This window comes from Fukomys damarensis, unplaced genomic scaffold (assembly GCF_012274545.1).
Source record: "Fukomys damarensis isolate Sample0158 unplaced genomic scaffold, DMR_v1.0_HiC HiC_scaffold_27, whole genome shotgun sequence".
NCBI classification, from domain to species: Eukaryota; Metazoa; Chordata; class Mammalia; order Rodentia; family Bathyergidae; genus Fukomys; species Fukomys damarensis.
The window spans coordinates 1,505,022-1,522,585 of record NW_022900939.1 but is presented as its reverse complement, the minus strand read 5'-3'; the positions used below and the strand labels follow the sequence as shown (position 1 = coordinate 1,522,585).

Below are 17,564 nucleotides of genomic sequence, written 5' to 3'. Positions count from 1 at the left end.
GGGAAAAAATGAGAACCAAGACCTGTCATGTAGAGGTACAAGATCCCAATAATGAATGGAACTGTACTGTATCCCTAGATTGTACCGAAAAAATGTCTGTACATGTGAAATGCTAACAGAGAAGGCCAGACAGACATGGGAGGGAAAGGCAGTGTCTGGGGAGGAGACTGATGCGTGGCCTTTCAGAGAGGGTAGAAATGAACCAAATCCAGAGGCCACGAGACCTAACACAATGAGTAAACATTTAACTTGGCTCCTGAATAAGCAGAACAGTGGCACTCTGATGGGTGTCTCCAGTCCAGAGCATGACAGTCACAGCCTTTAGTCATTCATGGCTGTGTTGGGGGTCAGCAGGGGTGAGCCCTTGCCAAGCTCAAAGGGGAGATCTGTCTGCTTCTCCTCCAGCTGCTAGTTTGTCTAGAGCCTTCGCCTGTGGCCAACTTCTAGTTGGAAATTCCATCACTCTGACCTCTCCTCCTGCTGCCTTTCGTACTTCGTCTCCCTTCTTTCCTTTGTGCTTACTTTTGACTACTGTAGATAACACATGAGTCTCCAGATCCCTAACGTAAGCACAGAAGCAAATTCCTTTGTCCATACAAGGAAACTTGTATGCCAAAGATCATCAACTTAGAAAAAGAAAAAAATGTTATTTTGGAGCTGTTTATGTATTTATTTATTCAGTTCTTAATTCATCCAGGGTTTCCTGCATCCTACAGGAAAGGTTGACTCTGTCTTGAACTAGACTATGCATGAGCTTTGAAGAAAACAAGACCTCAACTGTGAGCAAATTCTCAACACATAGTTTCAAACAGCTGCTTTAAGTGTATGGAGTAAAGTTCAAAAGAGATCACTCTACACTCAAATGGAGAACAGCAGACAGAAGGAAGCAGGAAAGGAAGCTTGAGGAAACCCTCAAACTGAAAAATGCATAAGGCAGAATTAAAAACCTGAAAGGGGGCATGGAGACCAAGACAGATAAAACCGAAGGATGAATTGATAAGCTTGAATATACACTGCTTGGAATTACACGGTTGGAGTAGAAGAAAAGACCACAAAGTGAACAGAAGTGAATAACGTTTATGAGAAATCTGAGACAACATCTGGAAAATGCAATATGTGGGTGATGAAGATTCAAGAGAGCCAGATAATGCTAAAAGGATAGAAAGTTATTGAAAAGATAACAAAGCTTCCCTCGCCTAGAGAAATATCTAGGAAACATAAAAAACAACCATGAAGTTTGTAGCTTTCCGCACCATGCTCTGCTGCCATGATGTCAGGACCAGCCAGCATGGACTGATGCTTCTGAGGACGTGAGCCAGAATCAAGTTCCTACTTCAGGCTGTTTTTGTCAAGTTGGTCACAGAATGAAAAAGTGACACATCACTCCCTGGACATAAAAACTATTTTGACAAATTCAGAATGTTCTAATATTTTAAGCATGTGTTAACCACTCACATCTTTCACATGAACATCAAAATGACAATCAAATTAGTAAGAAATGCATTACTATATTAAGAGACAAGCAAGGTAGAAAGACTTAAATTGGACATCAGAAGTTCAGAATACTGAAAGGTATAGAGTACAAGTGCAGAGTTTTCTCATTACTTATTTTCTCTTTTTGTGTTTCTGTACTTAACTCTTTGATGGTGTGAAGTGCCTCCTACATCAGATAGTCTTGTTTCTCCACCCCACAACCATATGAGCATTTCCCTCATGGAAGCTCTTTCTCACCCTTGATCATTCACACCCACCTGTGCATAACATTGCCCCTGACAATTAGTGAACATCCTTCCTACATCCTGTTAAACTTTCAAGTACTTTAGGGAGAATGAACACATTGCTCATCTTTTCCTCAGGGAACTGTGAGTCTCAAAAGATCCTTTAAAACTCCCTAAATTTTTCTCACTATACCATCTGAAAACTACATACCAGAGCCAAGACAGATTTTATTACAGGTAAACAGCAGAACATTTTGTGAGATTCTAGAAGTGAGAGGTGCACATAATCGTTCAGTGCTATTTACAAATTTCCACTTTAATTTCATGGTAAAACCACAGCAAAATATGAGAAAGCTTTTACGGTATTCTCCTTGCTTTCTACCATTGAATAATGGTAGAATAAACGAAGTCCTCTCTTATTTTCTTATATTTACCTCTTAATCTTATCATGTGGTTTGACAAACTACTTATTAACATCTTTGAAAAGTCACACAATATTACTTCAAAATCTTTAAGTTTTGCAAATAATTTTATTTCTAAAAGAGGCCAAAATTGATATTAAGTAAAAACATGTTTATTTTTCGTCTGTTTTGTCTGTTGGTAGAATTATAAAAGTGCAGGGATTCTGTCTCCCATTCTGTCTTTCCAAATATGCACTTATCGAGTTGCTATAGGATTCTGTGACCTTTTAAAAAGGGATTGAATGTAAAATTTAGTGATTATTAAATAAATTTACAAATCTGATTCCATCTCACATCTTAAAGAGTAAAAGCAGAGTATATCTCACTTCCAATTGTGCACAGAATTATTTGGTAGAGACTTTGAAACACTCAGTTTTACATTATTGGTACAATGCTCAAAATAGTCTTCCTTTTTCAGCAAAATGTATGAAAATTAGACATGATTTTTTCCAAGTACAACTTGAAAGGTAATACCAATCAGTAATCAGAATGATCCACAAAGAAAACAATTTGTTTCTTTACATCAAACTTCAAAACATTTTCAGCTTTCATTCTTTAAAAATTATATTTATCATGCATAATTTAGTTTCTTAAATTTTCATGACTACAAAATAAAATATAACAAAACAAAAAACACTAAAATTAGATTTCTGTATTTTCTGTAAATAATTCTCTGAAAATGTGATGCCCCTAGTCATATTTCCAAATAAGGAAAGGTGTATGCATTGAAGTGGATATTTATTTACTTATAGATAACTTGGATATATCGTAATAACAATTTTCATTGTAATACTTATCACTTGTCTTTCCTTCTCTCCTGCCCCCCTTTTTTTTGACTTTTTAAAGATCTTTATGTTTATTGGTACATCGTAGGTACACAGTACAGTTACATTCATCACTGGGATCTTGTACCCTTACATGACATATCTTAGTTCTTATTTTCCCCATTCCTCTGCCCTCCCTTCAGCCCCTTCACCCTTCCCAGTCTCCCTTTGTTTCCATGTTCTTTCTTTTCACGTATTTTTTCTTTTCCCTTTTCCCTTTCCTACTCCTCCCACTTCCTGTGCTCTTTTAGACCTTTTCTTTCTATTACACAATATCAAATATACATTTTGACCTTTATGTACACTTTTAATTTTTCACACCAGAGAAATTATTTGGTATTTACACATATGTGACTTATTAATTTCACTTAAGAGTATGGCCTCAATGTGCATCCTCTTAGCTGTAAATATCTCTGGCTTCTCATTCCTTATGGCTGAGTAGTACTCCATTATTAAACACACACACACACACACACACACACACACACACACACACACACACATCTTCTTCATCCAATCTCCATTTAATGGGCAATTGGGATGTTTCCAAGATTTAGCTATTACAAACTGTGCTGCTAATAAACATGGGTGAGCATATATCGCTGTGGTATGATTCTTTTCTTTGGAGAAGATATCCAGAAGAGGAATAGCTGGGTCAAATTGGACCTCTAATCCTAGTTATTCAAGGTATATCCATATTGATTTCTACAGTAGTTGCACCAGTCTGCACTCCCGCCAGCAATGAATAAGGGTTCCTATCTCCCCACAACCACACCAGCATTTCTTATTGGTTGATTTCTTGATAGCGGTCATTCTTACTGGGGTGAGGTGGAATCTCAGTGTTGTTTTCATCTGCATCTCTCGAATGACTAGTGATGTTGAACATTCTTTACATGTTTACTTGATGCTTTTACTTCTTTGTCTGAAAAATGTCTGTTCCTTTCAGATGCCCATTTTTGAATTAGGTCTTTATATTTGGGGGGTCTTTTTTTCTTAGTTCTTTTTATATTCTAGATAGTAGACCTTTGTCTGAGAAACAGCTGGCAAAACGTTTTACCCGCATTCCCCCAGCCCTTCTTTTTTCACTTTAAAAATGCATGGGGCTAACGACTTTTTAAGTTGCTAGAAATATTTGTAAAATAGATGATAGACAGACAAAAGATTAATTACATGAATCATTTGATCCTCATTTGTCAGGCCCTGCCTAACAAATAACCTGCAAGGACAAACTCATTACTCAAATGAGAACAGTTTTAAATCACTTACTTTATTAATCCAGACACCCCTTTGTACACACTACAAATGGAAATGGAGTTTTGATGGTGTCTACTCGCATATGCATTCTGGTGTGTTTTGTCCTATAAATGCAAGTAGGACCACAGGGTCTGTGTTCTTATTAAGGTATCTATCGTGCACGCAGGTATCAGAGCTCATTGGTATAAGGGCTTCAAAGGTTTCTGTTTTGCCTGAGGAAATTCTATATTCTTTTGAATGATTTACATTACTGAATTGTTATATCCCAATATTTTAATAATTTGTACATATCATTGAGCTTGCAGTTATATAGTAGAAAAACTCCAAAGAATAGCACAGTTATAATCCATATATAAAACCCTCACAGTTTTAACATTTTTCAACCTTGTAAAGTTTTTTGATTTATCTATCCATCTGTATTACTAATATTTCTTAGCAATGCAATATATTGGGCTGGGTATTGACTACAGTGTAGGATTTTGGGCCAGTCTCCTGGGCTCAAATCATTAAGTGCCCATATCAGCCAGCTTTCATTTATGACCAAAAACACATCCCTAGGCACTGACAATGCTCCGTGATGAGTAAAATCAAACCCAAGTGAGAGCCAGTAGTTTACCCTGCTCTGCTAGCTGCATCTATGAATATCAACATTTGTAAGTTGAGTTCATATTCAAATGATATAAGGTGAGAAATCTGAAAGTACGTTATGTGTACTGGCTTGGCAGGCTCAGAAGCCTCTCGGGTAATAGATAATACAGGAAAGCTGTTGTATATGATGATGTCTCTATCCCAAATAAGCTTTGTGATAAAAGATGGAAAAATGCAATCTCACCACGATGGATGACTTCATCCTGATGGGCATCACAGATCGCTCTGAGCTGCAGGCTCCACTGTTCCTCCTGTTCCTCGGCCTACCTGCGATAAGCTTTGTGATAAAAGATGGAAAAATGCAATCTCACCACGATGGATGACTTCATCCTGATGGGCATCACAGATCGCTCTGAGCTGCAGGCTCCACTGTTCCTCCTGTTCCTCGGCATCTACCTGACCTCGCTGCTGGGCAACCTGGGCATGATCATCCTCACCCAGGTGGACCCCAGGCTGCAGACTCCCACGTACTTTTTCCTCAGACACCTGGCTCTCACTGACCTTGGCTATTCCACAGCTGTGGGACCCAAAATGCTGGTAAATTTTATTGTGGATGAAAATACAATCTCCTACTATTGCTGTGCCACACAACTTGCTTTCTTTCTTGTGTTCATCATTTGTGAACTTTTTGTTTTGTCTGCGATGTCCTATGACCGCTATGTGGCCATCTGCAAGCCTCTGCTTTACACTGTCATCATGTCCCAAAAAGTGTGCTGGATGCTGGTGGCAATTCCTTATCTTTACAGTATACTTGTTTCCCTTCTCATCACCATAAAGATTTTCACCTTGTCATTTTGTGGCTACAAGATCATCAGTCACTTCTGCGACAGTCTCCCCTTGTTATCTTTGCTCTGCTCAAATACATATGAAATTGAGATGATCATTTTGATCTCAGCAGGTTTTAATTTGGTTTCGTCTCTTGTCGTAATCCTTTTTTCTTACCTGCTCATCCTTACAGCCATTCTCCGGATGAAGTCTGCAGAGGGCAGGAGCAAGGCCTTCTCCACCTGTGGGTCCCACCTGACCGTGGTCACCGTGTTCTACGGGACCCTGATATTTATGTACGTGCAGCCCAAGTCCAGTCACTCCTTTGACACTGACAAAGTGGCTTCCATATTTTACACCCTGGTCATCCCCATGTTGAATCCCTTGATCTACAGCTTGAGGAACAAAGATGTGAAATGTGCCCTAGGAAAGACGTGGAAGGGTGTATGCAATATTTTTCCTAAATCTTCACACACGATATAATTCCTATGAATGAGGTTAATTACATAAACAATATTTGATCTGTTTGTCCAGAGTAAATAAATAGCAAGCACAAGTGCATTCATATGTATTCATATATGATTTTTTTATAGTCCTAATACTTTTAATGATTCTAATTTGGTTCATTTTCTTAAAAGTGGTAATCTTTGTCTTCCCTGATAGACCAATCATTAAAATAGCTAAGAGGACAATTTTAGGTTGGAGTGTGTAAACCAAAGGCATGCAGGGAAAGCAGCCATGCTGCGTGGGAATAGGGTCAGGGGAAGCAGAGGGAAATGCAGTGGGTTCTTGTGTTTTTCTCACACATTTGAATAAAATTTCCAATCCTGAGTTTCTGCCTCTCTGCGTGTTGTTTCCTAATATAACCCCTTTTCTTTGTTTCAGGCTTTTCAGTGGTTTTGGAATTCTACGTGATATGAGCTATTTACCTGATGGGGACAATTCGAAGTGATAATATAAATATTCATTATTATTATTATTTATTAAAGTTTTATTGTATCTTTCTCTGCTAAAACAGAAGAAAGCTTTCCCTCTGCCAAACTTGTCTCAGGCAAACACAAATGCTATTCCAAATTAGAGCCTAAGTCTTCTTGAAATGTCAGTGTGTAAGTGGCTTCTGTTCAGCAAATGAATGAATGACAAGGGTTACAGTATTTTATAACCCGACTTACACAGCTGTCTTTATGAAACCATCACCATAATGAAGATAAGGAGCATACCCATTCTCTCCAGAAGATTACTCCTGCCCCACTGTAATGCCTTCCTCCTGTATCTCTCTGTCCCCACAACCAGTTCCTGGGCAACTATTCATCTGTTTTCCATCATTATAGATTTGTTTTAATTTTCTACAGATGAAATCATACATTACGTACACTTTGCATTTGACTTCTTTCACTTGACCCTGGGAATTATTATGTATCCCACTTCTGCCATTAAGAACAATCTCCATGTTTATAAATAGGGAAGGGTGGAGAGGGTGAAGGGAGGGCAGGGGTTTGGGGAAAAAATGAGAACCAAGACCTGTCATGTAAAGGTACAAGATCCCAGTGATGAATGTAACTGTACTGTATACCTAAAAAGTACCAATAAACTCAATGAGAAATAAATAAATATCAGTGTGTGATAATTAGGACAAAGTAGCAGTTTTTTAAATTTCACGAAAGCAGATGGTGGTTTTGGCCGTTTTGCAAGTGGTCCATTGAGCTTGGGTGAGGTCTTCATCAGTGTTATTTTCACCTTCTGCATCATCTTCACCATCACCGTCCAGCGTCTCGTCTCGATCCGCAGTCACCCGGCCCTTAGCTTCACGCTGTAGCAGGGGTTCGAAGAATTTGGCTACCAGCTCCTTCATCTGGGCCACTCCGGACAGCAGCTTCTGGAGGGGGTCAGCATCCCAGGACGCTTCCTAGACAGCCCGCAGCTGCCGCGACTCCCCGTACAGCTCTACATCCTCTCCTACCAGCTCCAGGGCGATCCCCTTAGCTTCAAGCGCGCGCCACAGGGAGCCCTCATATAAATATTCTTAAATGCAACTCTTCCAAACCCAGGGGCCTCACTCTGTCCTCATCAGCGCCCCACGCAAGAGCCTAGTAGTTGAACATATTTTATGATTCTGTAACCTGTTCGTGCCTCTTGGGACCATTTGTTTGACATCTGTGACCGGGTCCATTATGGTAACTTCAAGCTCTTAAAAGGTCGCAGGCGTTGATTTTCCACAGTGGGAGTAACTACCGAATCCCCGGCGGGTCAGTCTCTGTTGATACATTTTCTTATTTTTCTGAAGCAAACACATTACTTTGGTTTTACCATGATACCCAACCCATGTTGCTGTTTAGGAGAATGCAGCCCTTAGATGTTACAGCAGCTACGCTGCTTCTTTTCTGTTGGGTGGCGTTTCTCACTTCTCATCAAAATATAGTTTGTGTCTGTAGAGGTCTTGGTGTTAGAGAATCTGAAGTCATTCTATTGATAGTACACTTCTGTTTTGCATCTCAAAAAAGTAAAGCTTCTCCAGAAAGATCTTTAAAAACTATATTTAATTATAACACATTTGAAATATAAGACAATTAATTAAGAAGAAAAGCAACCCACTTATAAATGAGAAAAAGTTTACAAATGTTATAAAAAATGACAAATCAATTACCAAGTACATGGGAAAGTATAATTAGTTATCAAGTAATTAAAAATTAAAATCACAATGAGACACTAACTTTGCTACCTCCTATATTTGTTTAAAATTTAGAAAAAGCTTTCTATAACAAATATTAACAAACATGTAGAGAAAATCAGAGTTCCATATATCCTAATTATTCCTTTGTGTTGAAATGCTTTATACCTGATGCAGGTGTTAGGCGGAAAGCATAAATGAAATATATTTTAAAGACACTGGTTTCCATAATTTAGATCTATTTTCAATGGGATACACACTTTTCTCAATTCGTGTACATATGGAAGTCAGTGTGGACTTTATTTTCCATTAAATGGTGCTGGGTATTATTTAAAGAAGTCCTCACTCTGCTCGGGAATGCAGCAGTTGGGTCGTCACTGTAGTAACATACTGCCTGATAATCATTGTCCTGGGTTTGCAGTACGAGAGACCAGGCAAAGGTCACTCACATGGCTCTGAGTGCAATCTCCTATGATCAATTGCACAACTTCAGGTAAATTATGTGCTGTGCGTCTTCTAAATCTGAGAATAATAATGTGTGACAAGTATGGGTGAAACAATAAGATTTAACAGTGCCCACTGCGTACTTTATCTGAGTGATAATCTAAAAGAAAACCACTCCACAGGGTGCAGTAATATTGTAATTGCACCATGACTAGGGGAGTGTTCCAATGAAATGAGGTGACAGCCAGGTTTCCGCTGTTGCTTTGACAGTTGATGTCGTGTAACTTGATGGGTGAAATCTCTAAACTGTTCAGGTCTGCACAGCAGTGCAGAGATCATGTATGCTGTTCTCTCCTTTCCTCACATTGGCTCTACATTTGTCCCTGGGGAATACGTAGGTGTTGCAGTCAATTAGCTGAAATGTCAAGACAATTTTCCAAGTCTCTCAGATGGTTCAGGCATAGTAATCAAGTGAATAATGTGCTTCTTCCTTGGGGAATATCACAAATAAAGTGTAAAACTATAAATTCATGCTACCTAAAGAAACACTAAGCATAACATTGGGTATGAAAATTTGATTCTTCCTTAAGGGTAAGAATTGTCCATGGTTGAAATCCTCGCCAGGGTCTGTGACAATCCCACGACTCCTGGCCCTGACCCAGACACTCTGATGCTGACCCGTAGCTGCTTCCTTCAAGAACGCTGTGAAAATTCAACCCAGCTTGTGTTAACCCAGATTCCCTGCAGTTGGATGGTGTTTCTTAGGTATGAAATCTAATGACTTGAACAAACACCCTGGACATTGCTTTATTTGTGAGATTTGAAGGTGAAAATGTAGAAATCCCATAAAGATGTATCACTGGGAATATTTTATGACCATCAAATAATTTGTACTTAAGGATGTGACATGCAAAAGTTGCAGGATTGTTATTCCTACTGTGTTGCTCAGTATTTGTTTTTCTCTTTCATTTTGGGGGTGTGGATAAAATAGACAAATGGAGAAGAACATAGAAGTACATAGACTGATTTTTAAGAGTTACAGAATAAAACATCAATAATTAATTATATCACCCTTGCTTAAGTCTGAAAACTCAGTCACTCCTCTGCAAGTTTTGTCGTCTGTTCCATCTGCCAGAATCGAAATGCAGATATTAAGTGTATGTCTTGTGACCCTTAGAAGGTCAGAGACAATCTTTTATCACAAGAACAGACCAATATCCCCCCATCTTTTCTGACTCTTATATTCTGACAGAAATTATTCTACTGTCTACTTCTGTGAATTTTACTCTTTTAGAGACCAAATGTAGGTGAGATCACACCGTATTTTTGTTTTCTGTATCTGGCTGGTTCTGTTAAGCATGTTGTACACCAGTTGTATTCGTCTTGTTGGAAATGGCAGGGCTACCTACTTTTAATGACTAAATAATATTCATAGAGAGATATAACCATTTCAAAATGTGTGTGTCATTACACTGTAAAGCTTTGATATATACAGTTTTTTCAATTATCACTCAGAAAATTATAACAGCAAAAAGTCATACTTGTCCAGACATATGAGAAAAATGGAAAGGGAAGGATAATCTAGACATTTTCAGGAGGGAATAGTTAACATTGAAAGATAGATAAACTTAGTAAGTACTAGAAAAAAATCTTAAGAAAATCTTTGAAATTTTCAAAATACAAGTTGCTCATGGAATTCTGAGTTCCTTTACTCAACTTAGTGCCTTTTCAATGGTATGGTAAGGCCAATGGCAGCAGGTCCTGAAACCCCGCCAAATTAAGGTAAGTTTTTCAAAAGAGCATAATTTGAGAGCAAAGAAAGAATCAGAAAGGGACAGCTGTATTCAACACAGAGACATTAGTCAGCTTCGTGCAGGAAAAAGGGACGGAATCTGATCAGCCCTCAGGAGTTCTGCTCTCCTGGTCCCCATTTCTTGGGTCAGAAGGGCAAAACAAGCACACACAAAAAATGTCAAAGTCTGGGAATTGGTGTCTGCTGCACAGTGTCTCGGGGGCCTCAAGCTGCAGGCTGCACCCTGCGGTGTGTGCCAGGGGTTTTGTCCTCGGTCATTGTGCAAGGCAACGCTGGCATTTAGTCAAGGATGAATCACGCATGGAAACTGACTCAGTGAGGAAGGAATCTTTGTCCCTGAGATAGCTGAAATCATGATGCTGTGGTCTACTAATACAGAAATAAATTGGCAGACAGAAATGATTTAATATATGCTCAGTAAATATTTTGTAAATTCTTCTAGACTAAATTATTTCTACCATGTTAGGGTAGAGTGAATAAAATTAAACAATCAAAATTTCAAAATACTTGTATTATTCAGCAGGAATAGATCTACACTCTGGTACTTGGTGCCAAGAAGCCTGTGTTAAGAAGGGTTTTTGTTTTGTTTTGTTTTGTTTTGAAAAATAAAAAGAAAAGAAATTGAAAAAATTTATTTGTGCAAGCTGAGATGTAAGTGTGCAAATCTATACAGAGTGGTAAAAGAATTTTAAAATCTCCACCCGTGATAAATTCATCATGAAACATTCAACCACAAGATTTTTATTTATAAAATTTCGGACAGAATTGGGCATACTGTTTAGAAGCAGTGTTCTAAGAGGTTTTTCGGTGCCAAAATAGATGTTATTATTAAATGATAAATGCTATTGACTCTGAACTATATAAATGTGTACATTAAACTTCCGATAAAGTGCTGTCCGGTCAACGCTCCCCTTCACTGGACCCCACACAAGCTTACAAATGCACCAGTGATCCCTTGGATTAGTTCAGGTGTTGTGGAGTTGAAATAACCAAGACCAAGAACGTATAATTAATTGACCATGGTCAAAATATATTTTATTTAGAACTTTTACAAAAACATATGACCTTCTGTACACTGTTTAAGCTTCCTTGAGATCTGGCAGAGCAATTAAGTGACACAAAAGTTTAAGATTGACTAGCTTTATGTTATTAATGCCTGTGTCTTTAATAATACCAAAATTAGATAAGAAATCCTAAACAAAAGTGAGTGTACAAAAGAAAATCTGTGATACTTTTAAGATGAAATCATGTAATGTTCCGTATTAATAATGACATGGTTTTGTTATGAATGAATATGCTGCAAATATTTTAGACAATAGTATTTAGCGTTCAATCTGTGATGTGCCAGAATATGTTATTCTTAAGAATACCTCTTAGGGGGGAAGTTTAATATTCTATTTTTCATTTTATTTTCAAAATCAAATATGGGAATAATAGTTTTCAGTATCCTCTTGTGCCAAATATTTTTCACTCAGTTACAAATATCATAATAAATTTTTAGATAGCAGTTATGAAAGTCTGCAACAACGCCTCTGCTGTTTCCCCAGAATGTACAGCAGATTCGTGGACCTGCAGAACCTAACAGGGCCGCCTGACTTCATTCTGCTGGGACTCGCAAGGCTGCCGGAGCTACAGCTTCCCCTGTTTGGGATCTTCCTCTCCATCTACACAGTCACAGTGGTGGGCAACCTGGGCATGATCATTCTGACCAAGCTGGACGCCCGTCTGCACACACCCATGTATTTTTTCATCCGACATCTGGCTATCATTGACCTTGGCAAATCCACTGTCATTTGTCCCAAGATGCTGGTGAATTTTGTTGTGGATCAAAATACCATTTCCTATTATGCCTGTGCCACCCAGCTGGCCTTCTTCCTCCTGTTCATTATCAGTGAATTCTTCGTCTTGTCAGCCATGGCCTACGACCGCTACGTGGCCATCTGCCACCCTCTGCTCTACCGCGCCATCATGTCCCAGACATGCTGCCAGGCGCTGGTGGGCATTCCCTACCTGTACAGTAGCTTTCTGTCTCTGATGTTCACCACTAAGATTTTTACACTGGACTTCTGTGGCCCTAACGTCATCAGTCACTTCTACTGTGATGATGTCCTGTTGTTACCTATGCTCTGCACAGATGCGCAGGAAATACAGTTGTTGATCATATGCTTCTCAGCGTTCAACTTGATCTCCTCCCTCCTGGTTGTTCTTCTGTCCTATGTGCTGATTCTGCTCGCCCTATGTCGGATGAAGTCTGCAGAGGGAAGGAGGAAGGCTTTCTCCACCTGTGCTTCCCACCTGACGGTGGTGGTGGTCTTCTACGGGACTCTTTTCTTCATGTACCTGCAGCCCGGATCCGCTCACTCCTTTGAGACTGATAAAATCGCCTCTGTGTTTTACACATTAGTGATCCCCATGCTGAACCCCTTGATCTACAGCATTAGGAACAAAGAGGTGAAAAATGCCTTCTACAGAGTCTTCAGGTATCGATGCAAGCTTTTTACCTAATAAAAAATAGTAAACTATGATACAGACAAGTACCATTTTATAATATTTCTTTATTTTTTGTGTGTATTCAAGATATTCAACATGTTATTGTGGGAATATGTATACATTATGAGGTGATTAATCCATTTCAGGACGTTAAGACATTCCTCATCTGATATGGGTGCTTTTCATTTCATGTTTTTCTTTCTTCAATGCTTTCTTTTCTGTTCTCTCTTTCTGTGGTAAGAGTACCTGAAATTGAGTCTCATAGAAAATTTCCAGTACAGAGATCCAGGTGAGTAGCTCCAGTCCTCGTCTGTACACTGAAGTCTGTGCTTCCTGTCTGACCTGAGGCTGCTGTGGCACCTTGGATCCATCGCTCCACCCCTCTGCTAGTCCGTGTGCTGCTCACTGTTTCAATCTATTCATGGATTAATTGGACTTTTATTCCTTGTGAATGTGAGTTATATGGATCATGCACTATTTTTAATCTGTATTTTATTTCACTCAACATAATGTTCTCTAATTTCATCCATGTTATCACAAAGGGTAAGATCTGCTTCTGTATTAGAGCTGAATAATATTTCACTTTCTGTTGTAAGGTGGTCATTATTTTGTATACATTAATATATGACATGATAAAGTATAATAAACTTGTTTCATGTCCTGGCACATGAGGTAAGCCACAGAATATTTCCCAGAACTTGAGAAGCACTTGTACTGCGTTTCTGTTGGGTGGAAAACTCTAAATATGTCTTTGAGGTCTGTTTGCTCTACAACAAAAAGATCAAGAGATCTCTGATTGAATTCAAAACAAAAACAAAATTTTAAAAGATGTTAGAATCACACTATCAAAAATAAATCATAAGGAACACTGAAAGCAACTATGGTAAATTATATCATGAATAAGGAAAGACTACTAAGGCTGTGCTTGTATATCTGGCTTAGAAATATGACTGAAAAAGAGCCAGTGGATCATTTTATAAACCATTTGACATTCTTTCAGCAAACTGACAGAAGATCAGCAACTCACTGATAAGAGATTCACAGCATTCAGCATCAAGTCAGTTACACCAGCAAAGTGAAGGAACAGGAACGCGAGATGGTAGCAAGGGATGGTGCCTGTAACTACAACAGATTCTGAAATGATGCTGATTAGCGGGTAAAGACTTCAGAATAGCAATTGTATTTTCAACATACTGTATTACTTGCTAAGGCCATTTTCTTTGTAAGTCAAAGAAAAGAACTTAGAAATGTAGCCAAATGGGACTTTTCTATGTAAAATATAACACAGATAAAACAAATATTTCTTGAAGGAAAATATCAGATTACATACTACGGAAAAGGAAAATATGACCAAGCTATGCATTTCACAAGCGAATACTCAAAATAAAACAAGAGAGAACACCTAACATTGGAGAAGAAATGAACCTGTTCTACAATGATCTCTAGAACAAGAGTAATTACAAATCTAAGTGGAGAGAAGACACTATTGAGACAGAAAAAATAGAAGAAATATTGGCTAATCTATTTTTAAACACCAGTATAAAACCAGAAATATGAGAAGCTAAAATAAGCACTATAGGCAGGATACATAGGAAGAAAATAACTGCACAATCAACTTTCTGAAAAACTGTAATAAACAGAAACTCTTAAAAACTATCAGAGAGGAATAAGAACAGAGGAAGAAAAGATTTACCACTGATTTCTGGCACAAATAGCATGAATCCTATGCATTTTCTTGTATCTTCCTATACCTGTAACCCAGAAAACTCTGTAGTTAATGATGCAGCAATATAAAATATGGCATAATATTTTCTAGGAATTCATTCTTTCATTTACTCTTAGTTTGTGTCCTTCGCCATAAAGAGACTTCAGATACAAGGATGCACTTTGGCTCATGGCTTTGGCCAGTCTAGGTCAGGGGCAGGTCAGGCAGTGATGTTGAAAGTTTCTTCATATATTTATATGAATATAAATAAATAATATAATAATAAAATGTAATCATGTAAATATGTAAATCTATTTCTATTACTTCTTTGGGAAATGTCTGTTCAATATTTCATCAAGCTAGACAGATGTAAACTATACACAATTTCAAGTGTAACAACTGTGGAGAATTATACAATTTAACTTTTATAGGGCTGAAAGCATGATATATTTAGAAAGAGTGAGTGTATCTATACTTCTCTGTGATGGTAGACACATGTATGTAGACACATATGTATATTTGTGTGCACATATGCATGAATTTCCATGTTGGAACCTAAACAACTGAGTATCTCAGAACATGTCTGTATTCAGAAAAATACGCTTTAAAGAGGCAATTACTTAAAAATGAAGACTATTGTGCGAGCTTTAACTGAATGTGCCTGATGTCCTTATGAGAAATACGGATTTGTACAATGGACACATACAGTGGAAAGTCTACAGGAACATGGAAATTAAAAGAATAAGTGTCAAAAAAACACAGAGATGAAGCTCAGAAGAAATCACTGTGGTGAACGCCTTGGCTCTGGACATCCACACTCCAGGACTGTGGGAAAATAAGTTCCTGCCATGGGATATGCAGCCTTGATCAGGGCACGGTGGGGTACACCTGTAATCTCAGCCCTTGAGAAGCCAAGGCAGGAGGATGGTTGTGAGTTTCAAGCCAGCCTGAACTACACTGTGAGATTAAAACAACAACAAAAAAATAAATCAATAAGAGGAAGAGAAAGGATAAACAGTGTGCTATGCCTCTATGGCAGCCCTCTCACACTAACAGCATCAGTATGAACATGTATGTGTGTCAGAGGTATGTTGTGTGCATGTATTTAATAGAACAGAGTATTCTACATATATAAAAGTACTGTAGAAGGTTGACTGTGATCTTCATTTTAGAATTCTCAATAATGAGAACAGAAAAAAATCAATGACTATTTATGAAAAACAAATTTAAAACAATGAATTAACATGTTCTAGAAACACTAAATGTCATATTTCATTTTACTTCTATAAAAAAACCTAAAAGTGAATATAATACTAAGGTAGGTGAGGAGAGAAAAGGGAATAAAAGGAATAAACAAAGATGTGCTAACTAATGTACCTACTACCTAAGATGAATGTTAGCATCATGTGCTCAAACATGTACTAATTGAATTGAATTAAGTTGAATTCTTGCACAAAAGAGTAAAAAGGAACTAATGAACTCATGAAGCTGCGAATTAACACATCCACAAAATTGTGATAAATGCGATGCAGACTTTTAAAATACAATGCTTGAGGTTAAAGAGTCATTTTACCTTTACACAAAAATTTCCTGAAAACTTTTTTCATTGCCCTCTTCACGTCTTTGTTCCTCAAACTGTAGATGACAGGATTCAGCACGGGAATCACAGTGGTGTAAAATATGGACACCACCATGTCCTGCTCCAAGGCGTAGCTGGAACTCGGTCTCACGTACATGAAGAGGATCGTCCCGTAATAAATGGACACTCCGGCTAGGTGAGAGCCACAGGAGGAGAACACTTTCCTCCTCCCTTCAGCAGAACGCATCCTCAGGATGGCCAACAGGATGAAGCCATAGGAGATGAGGACGATCAGGATGGTGACCACCTCAATGGAGCTCACAAAGAGGAAGAGGAGAAGCTCATTGATTCGAGTGTCAGAGCAGGAAATAGTGAGGAGAGGAGGGATATCACAAAAGATGTGTCTGATTTCATTGGACCCACAGAAGGATAGGCTGAAAGTGGCCCCTGTGTGTACAACAGCGTGTAGAATCCCCCCAACATAGGAGGCGATGATGAGTGGCACATAGACCCTGGGCGTCATGCTCACGGTGTACAGCAGGGGCTTGTAGATGGCTATGTAGCGGTCATACGCCATTGACGCCAAGAGGAAGCTCTCTGTTGTCCCCAAAGTAACAGCAAAAAATGACTGTGTCACACATCCATAGAATGGGATCATTTTATTTTGAGTCACCAAACCTACTAACATTTTTGGGACGATATCTGAGGAACAGCCGGAATCCACAGAAGACAACACACTGAGAAAATAGTACATTGGGTTGTGCAGCCGGGAATCCACAATGACCAACGCAATCAGTCCTATGTTTCCAAGGAGGGTGAAAAGGTAAATTGCTAGAAACAAGCAAAAGAGAATGGTCTGCAGTGCAGGACTGTCTGTGAACCCTGTGAGTATGAATACAGTAACTTCAGAGATATTCTTCATGCTGAGATCGCCTACAACAGACCCGAAGATTTCTGGGAGACTACTACTCATAGTACTGTGAAAATAAGGAACAGTAAACAATACTGTGAATTGAAGGAATATGAACTATATACCTTTATATTTATTTCTTGGCAATGTATAACATCCAAGCAGTTGATCAGGAGCCAGTGAGAAGATACCATGCTACTGATGGAGACTCGAATGAAAGTTATAGGTGCTCACTCTGTTATGAATGGTACCTCAAGTACTACACTCTACTGGGTACCTGAAAAG

The 17,564-nt window shown here is 38.5% G+C and overlaps 3 protein-coding genes across 3 annotated transcripts; 2 read left to right on the top strand and 1 right to left on the bottom strand.

Moving 5' to 3' along the window:
- The first annotated feature begins 5,196 nt into the window (after nucleotides 1-5,196).
- LOC104868407 (olfactory receptor 8K3) lies at nucleotides 5,197-6,153 on the top strand. The gene has a single exon (XM_010633166.1). The coding sequence runs from the start codon at nucleotides 5,197-5,199 to the stop codon at nucleotides 6,151-6,153; it is 957 nt and encodes a 318-aa protein (XP_010631468.1).
- A 5,407-nt stretch (nucleotides 6,154-11,560) lies between these two features.
- LOC104868406 (olfactory receptor 1086) lies at nucleotides 11,561-17,324 on the bottom strand. The gene is made up of 2 exons (XM_010633165.3): nucleotides 16,370-17,324; nucleotides 11,561-11,640 (listed from the first exon to the last, which is right to left on the bottom strand). The coding sequence occupies exons 1-2, from the start codon at nucleotides 17,289-17,291 to the stop codon at nucleotides 11,561-11,563; spliced, it is 1,002 nt and encodes a 333-aa protein (XP_010631467.1). The 5' UTR covers nucleotides 17,292-17,324.
- LOC104868367 (olfactory receptor 8K5) lies at nucleotides 12,144-13,100 on the top strand. Its single transcript, XM_010633126.1, has one exon. It carries the CDS (start codon nucleotides 12,144-12,146, stop codon nucleotides 13,098-13,100), a length of 957 nt encoding a protein of 318 aa, XP_010631428.1.
- Nucleotides 17,325-17,564: the final 240 nt, after the last annotated feature.